Source organism: Argopecten irradians, chromosome 1 (genome assembly GCF_041381155.1).
Source record: "Argopecten irradians isolate NY chromosome 1, Ai_NY, whole genome shotgun sequence".
In the NCBI taxonomy this organism is placed as follows: Eukaryota; Metazoa; Mollusca; class Bivalvia; order Pectinida; family Pectinidae; genus Argopecten; species Argopecten irradians.
This window is the reverse complement of record NC_091134.1, coordinates 16,407,249-16,413,701: the sequence shown is the minus strand read 5'-3', so window position 1 is coordinate 16,413,701 and position 6,453 is coordinate 16,407,249. Positions and strand designations below refer to the sequence as shown.

The following is a 6,453-nucleotide window of genomic DNA, read 5'->3' as shown; positions in this document are numbered from 1 at the left end:
ACTCTGTCCAGACCCATAAAAGCAAGTTGTAAGACTGCAGAGACGTGAAGGACATACAGAATATGGTCTTGGATAACACAGTGGCTTGATCCTTCTGTGGATATATATATAATAAGTATCATACCTTTCAGGAGCTCCATTAACTCAGTGTTAAACACAAGAAACTTGATTGAGATTGGAATTCTCCGACATTTCTTCAATATGATGGTAGCAAGCAAACTTAGACATACTGAAAGTGCCGAAAGGATTATTAATACAACTTCAAAACTATCCTCAGTCTCAACCAAGAAGGGTATCATCTCCATGTAATGTTTTTGTAATGTAAAATTCAGAGTAACTGCACACCAGAGAAAGGGATCGTCTTATAAATCGACGCCTAATAAGTAGTTCTGCATATCAAGATGTTAACTCCGGATCTTACACATTATCTACGTATATAGATGACAATAGATAATCTTTCGTTGCAGATGTTTGGGAAATGTGGCTTTACAATTAGAACATGGCTTTAGTCTCATTCAAAAGACGAGATTATCTTCAATGGAACAATTGTAGGTTCGTAAAATGTCACTTTACAAATAGATCACATATACATCCGACTTGATTTCAAAGAGAATCATCTTCGACATAACGATGCTTTGGGAATGACGTGTGGTAGGAAAAGGAACGGCAGTATTCTGGTCAACAACGGAGAAATTGGAATTTAAGTACCAACCACAGGGTTATTTTTACCATTGAAGGAAGACGCCCTCGTGTATATCACAGATTACCTATTTTCTTTGAAAACTTCAAACTGAGATAAATAAATAAGAAATTAGCAGGGTATTGGAGGACACCTAATATTACTTACGTTTATGTCGCTCTGGTGACGAAACATATAAGGCGATATACGCATGTTTGGTTAGAAAAACCTATTCAAAAGCCCACCTGATGACGTATTTATATAAAAAAAATAAATGTGTAAAACATTGCGATAAAACTTTTTAATCACGTACGGTTACGTTACCATATATACTGCTCAATAGGAAGTGTGTTAGAATTACACTGGTTTGAAGTACAGTTTCGCACAATGCCACTTGTAAAGGCTGCTCTTTTCGAAATGGACTGTCATCTTCCAAATGTTGATCTTAACACCACTCACTTTCGCTTCCTTTAGAAAGACTTTCGGTTGAGACGTTGTGTTATGCGAAATAGATCATTTCTGTTTTAGCACTCAGTATAATGTTGGATTTTTGGGACTGACATTACACAGCCTTTGCCTACATACTGCAAACCAACTGATTTTCAAGGCGAATTAATTTCGTGATTAGGCTCGTGTAGTTTGTACATATGATGATGACTAGAAATATTTTGTTGTCGCCGCGAAACTCACGAAATAATCCTACGCGAAAATTAGTTGGTTTATTTAAGCATTATTCTCAATATCTTTTAGGGTTATGAAGTCATAAATCAAATAACAGAAGGACGTTCTTCATAGCAAAAAAAGAATGTCCGTCCGTTTCTTGTTTATGAATTCATAACCCCAAAAGATATTGAGAATGATGCTTATAATCTAATTCAGTTAACTCAATCAGGTACTAATTAGGCATAAATTTCCGTAATATTACCTTATTTACAATAAAACAAATTGAGTTGTGGCGCATTGATATCTTATCCAATAATTCAGTTTGGCTAATGACCGATTTTAAAATTCCCCTCGAAAACGTTCTGTATTTAGACGTCATAATACTTGACGTACAATTCTTTCGGTCTATGGAAAAATAACCTCAAAGATCTAACCATAGAAATTGTAACATATAAATTATTTAAATATTAACTTGAAAAAAAACCGTGTTATGGAGAATAACAGAAATTTCTGATTGTACTCTAAATAAACCGCCAAACGGTTTATGACGAGGGAACACTAAGATTTTTGTGTTATATCTCCAGAACATAAAAATCTATTTAAATTAATCCATATAATTCAATTCAGTAAAGATAAAGTCTTCAACATTCAAAATTCTTTTTTGGACTCTTTAGTCTATGGAATCATTATGCCGTTATCTCAGCCAATCCTTGTCGTCGCAAACGGCGACGCCTTTTTCATTTATGGGCTGATAAAGCAAATTTTTAAGCTAGTAAAAATGCTCGTTGAAAGCAAATTGACTTGTAGTTGTAGATGTTCATTGCAATTAGCCTACAATATAGTCATCCAATCGGGGATTGTTGTGACGTTTGCAGACTGCTGCACGCATGTCAACGGGTGCTCCAAGAACAATAGATTACATACAAGATACTAGTATACCTGGTTTCATATCGACAGTTATATTCAGTGGGGTAAAAATGTTGATATTTTTCACAAGTGCGACATTTTCCATTTATACCCCAGAAGGTGTAATTACAGAGTTATTTCCCTTTGTGTCACATTAGATCCTGTTGTTGCCCGTCATCAATTTCATCTATTCTGTTTGCTGCAGCGCCACCTGTCGTCCTGCCGAGGCTACCGGCTGCCAATGATATATGATAAAACATTGATTAAAAGTTATTCCATTTTTAGAAAGGTAATTTATGTTCAACTCAAGTCTTGAGCAATTGGACAGCCGGGATAAAATACAGATAAAACACATAAAGAATTAAAAAAAAACCATTGACTTTCACATAGAGAGATAATTAAAAGCAGAAGTTAGTTTTTTGTAATTTGTTCGCATGGAATTAGATTTTCTGGTTCATATAAGTTCTTTATATTATGTATATAGAGATCAGTCCTTGTTTTTTTTATAAATAACAGTTATCTAAGAATTTATTTGTTTTGGTCAGACAAAAAAACGTTCATTCCATACAATACTGCATTATTACTTTTATAATTCTATTTGGCAGTTTTCATGAATGTACGTGTAATAGGAGTAGGGGTATATTTTGTCCGTCTTTGCTATACCTAATATGTTGATAGCATAATAGATAAAGTGTTACATTTTTGCAATATTACATTTTATAGGTTATTATGTTTCAGACAGATATCATTGTATACATACCTGGTGCAGATATCGCAATAGCAAACACTTTTCTTTTTTCCACTTTCCTTTCCTGAAAATGTATGGATATTATACCAAATTACATACTGCAAGTAAACCTCGGTCAACTACCAGTTTTTGATATAAAAATAAAAAGCAGCTCCCTTCAGATCCTTTTTATTGTGTGTTGTTGTTTATTTTTTCAAATGAAAAGGGGTATTGCAACCATTAGCTATGCTATGGTCATATTTTACATACATCCTAATTATTTACTTTCCTTTTTGTCTCTCTACGTACTCTATTTGTTTTGTCAATAAAACTAGGAGTAGCTAAGTGAACGGCTTTCAACTGTATCAACTGTGACAAATAAGATTTGTAAGTGATGGTAGAGGAAAGGGAGCGAATGTGTGAAAATATCAAAGACCACCCAAGACTGGAAAACGCAAGGCGAAAGCGTGGAAATATCACCCAAGGCTTGAAGAAGTTAGGTGAAAAAAACTAAGCATGGTTCGCATACTTAGATACAATGTGAATTATTCAGTGAAATAGTTCTCAGTCAACGACAAACTCTATAAAATTCTTTGCATTCTACTACATAATGTATTGTATTTTTATTTGAAAAAGTACTTACAAATATCAGCTGGTTTCTGAGTTGTCTGGCGAGGTCACTGTACGATGAAGCTCGAGTTTTGTAGTACAAACCTATAAGGCTGTTACAGTAGAATTGTAAAAGGCATTATAATCTGAGAGAGAAGGGGAGCGAGAAACATTTATATGTGTTATACATATGTCCACAGCTAGGGCGTTAGAGTTGTACCTACTGTCACTATTGCATGACTGATCGTAAATGGCGACAAAATTTTGGATATTATTATTATTTCATAACATTTATTTTTCAATACAAAAATAAAGATGAACATTCGAAGATCTATAATTGAACAAGAGATCACAGGGGGATCTTGGCGCCCACCAAAGAATTATCAATGTCTGGCAATGGAAAGAGGGGTCTTTTCTCTGCTTTTCAAACTTTGACTACATCCAACAGGTAAAATTTGAGGCAGATCACTTCAGTAATTTCTGAGAAACAGCGGAAACAAACTTTATTTATCAAAAAAAATGGCTGCCTATCGGAATTGTTAACGGACGGACGGACGGACGGACGATGGACGAAGGGCGATTTGAATAGCCAACCATCTGATAATGGTGGCCTAAAAAAAGAAAGGATTTTCACTCAATATAAATAATGTAGATATCGATTCGCAGAGATAAACTTTCGTTGTTGGATCGCGAAATTCGCGAAAGTAAATATCATGTAGAAGAAAGTTGGATGGCAGAATACAGTATTTATCATTTCTACTCACATCAGGAGAACAATGACCGGCACTGCTACTGCGGCTGTTCCGATGTAGGACAGTATCGTATCAAGCCAGCCCGGTAAGTCACCAATCTTATCTGTGATTACTTCAGTTACATACTCCTCCTTCTGGAACGGACCACAGTCCCAGGAAGGCGTCAGTCTACAGAAGGGGATGTTCTTGTGAGGATTTATTACCTATTCACTAAATTATATCCCGTGAATCAATTCATTTGAAATATACCTTATAGCCGGTTATTTTTGCGGCCCATCATTTTCGCGATTTGTACTTAGAAAGTTTTAGCAAATTCAACATTTTGTGAATTTAACTTAAAGTATAATTTTTAATTCAAGCGTTTCATATATTTTCATAATATTTTACGGATCATGTTTTCGTGACCTTAGCGATGGCCCGGGAAATCGCGCAAATAACTGGCTATAAGGTATGCAAGAGATGAACAAATGTTCATGATCTTAATAGATCGTAAATAAAATTAATTGAAATGTATGTAAACAAAATTAAGTCTTTGTATATTTGACAAACAGCTAAACTGAACGAGATATTTTTATTTATTTGAATATGTAGTATTAAAAAGTTTTATATTGCGTAATTATGCTATTTAATTTCTTTTCATATGAAGCATTCACTTTTGTCCTCAACATTTTTCATTCTTGTCCTTGTGGGAATATCTGACATACCATGGTAATATTTCATCAGTCCTTATAATTATTTATATTTTCCTTCTTTGTCAATAACCATTATTTACATAGATGTGAAATCCCCAAAAAGTTGAGGATCAAACGCAACGAGGAAATAATTAATATAACTTAGAAAGTACACCATACATGTATTTGTTCAATTTCGCGGTATAAAATGTTGCTATTTACTGTTTGGAACCTATTCACGGCAATTTAATTTAGGCCTACGTCAGAATATGATATGTAAAACTATTTTTAATGAAATTTCAAGAGCTTATAGATTTCAAGAATTAAGGGGAATCCGCGAGTTTAGCGAAATAAATACCCCGCGGAAATTAACAACTGTAAATAACTGAGACCAAAATTGACATAAATAATCTACTCACTCTATTATGACGTATGCTTGAGGGAGAATGCAGAGGAACCACGTAAGTAGAAGTAGGAACAGATAAAAGTTGCCGGACCTTGATGCTCGGAACACACTTGTTGGGGGCCTGATCGCCACACGTGCAACGAAATAACGCAAGTAAAACACGACGATTAGTTTAATGGAGCCGACGATTGCGATGACAGGCGAAAAATACAGGCCAAGCCAAACCAGACCTTGGCCATACACAAGGTCAAGGACGTTTGAGGTTACATTGAAATCGCTCAGCGTCACCTGCAAAAGGTTTGAAGAAATGTACTTACCTTACCTACGTTTCTAGCATTTTCAAATGGTTATACATGTAGTTGTTGGAGGTCTAATAACGAATAACACTTTCTAAAACTAAAAGCAATTTGATCTATAAAATGCAGTTCACGAAATGTAATTTAAAAGGTGTTTATGGAAGGATATTTGCTAATGAATGATGATAAGCGCACGTCATTAACCTGTTATAAATGCATGTTTTGGTTTAACATTTCTTTATAACAATAGAATAGAAATTGAGATTTCTTAGAATTGATTACTATTTAATATACAATAAACATTAATTTTCTTTGTTATGTTATGCCAAACGCAATCAAATCGCAGCCCTGCCAAAACCCAATCAAGTTAATAGTCTTCATTATCCAATCATAACACTACCTTGCCATAACCAATCAAAACATTGACCCGTTTTACCTTACCCAATCGAAACACTGGCCGGCCTTGACAAGGATTGCCTTTAGAAGATCAAATAACAGGGCTACGGCCACACAGATTCCAAGATCCACCAGAATGAGCCGGAAAACTTCCTCTCCCACCTCGTTCTCCCAGCAACAGAATGTTCTCTACAATAAATACATATCTGACAAGAGGGCGTTATATATTCCACAAAAAATAGTGTCAAATTAAAGATATGCATTATCTTTATTGTCTTATTTTTACCAACAAGTCATACCTTTTATAATTAAAATTCAAAACGTGCATATCAAGACCGTTATACATAC

The 6,453-nt window shown here is 34.7% G+C and overlaps 1 protein-coding gene across 1 annotated transcript in view; it reads right to left on the bottom strand.

Moving 5' to 3' along the window:
* Positions 1-1,802: 1,802 nt before the first annotated feature.
* Positions 1,803-6,453, bottom strand: part of LOC138319036 (transmembrane channel-like protein 3) — a 59,600-nt gene continuing 54,949 nt past the window's right edge. The window contains exons 15-20 of the mRNA XM_069261923.1: positions 6,151-6,294; positions 5,427-5,701; positions 4,349-4,504; positions 3,619-3,697; positions 3,009-3,060; positions 1,803-2,483 (exon numbers count right to left, since the gene is read on the bottom strand). Coding sequence (XP_069118024.1) covers positions 2,398-2,483; positions 3,009-3,060; positions 3,619-3,697; positions 4,349-4,504; positions 5,427-5,701; positions 6,151-6,294 — 792 coding nt within the window. The 3' untranslated portion in view covers positions 1,803-2,397. The remainder of the gene's footprint in view (positions 2,484-3,008; positions 3,061-3,618; positions 3,698-4,348; positions 4,505-5,426; positions 5,702-6,150; positions 6,295-6,453) is intronic.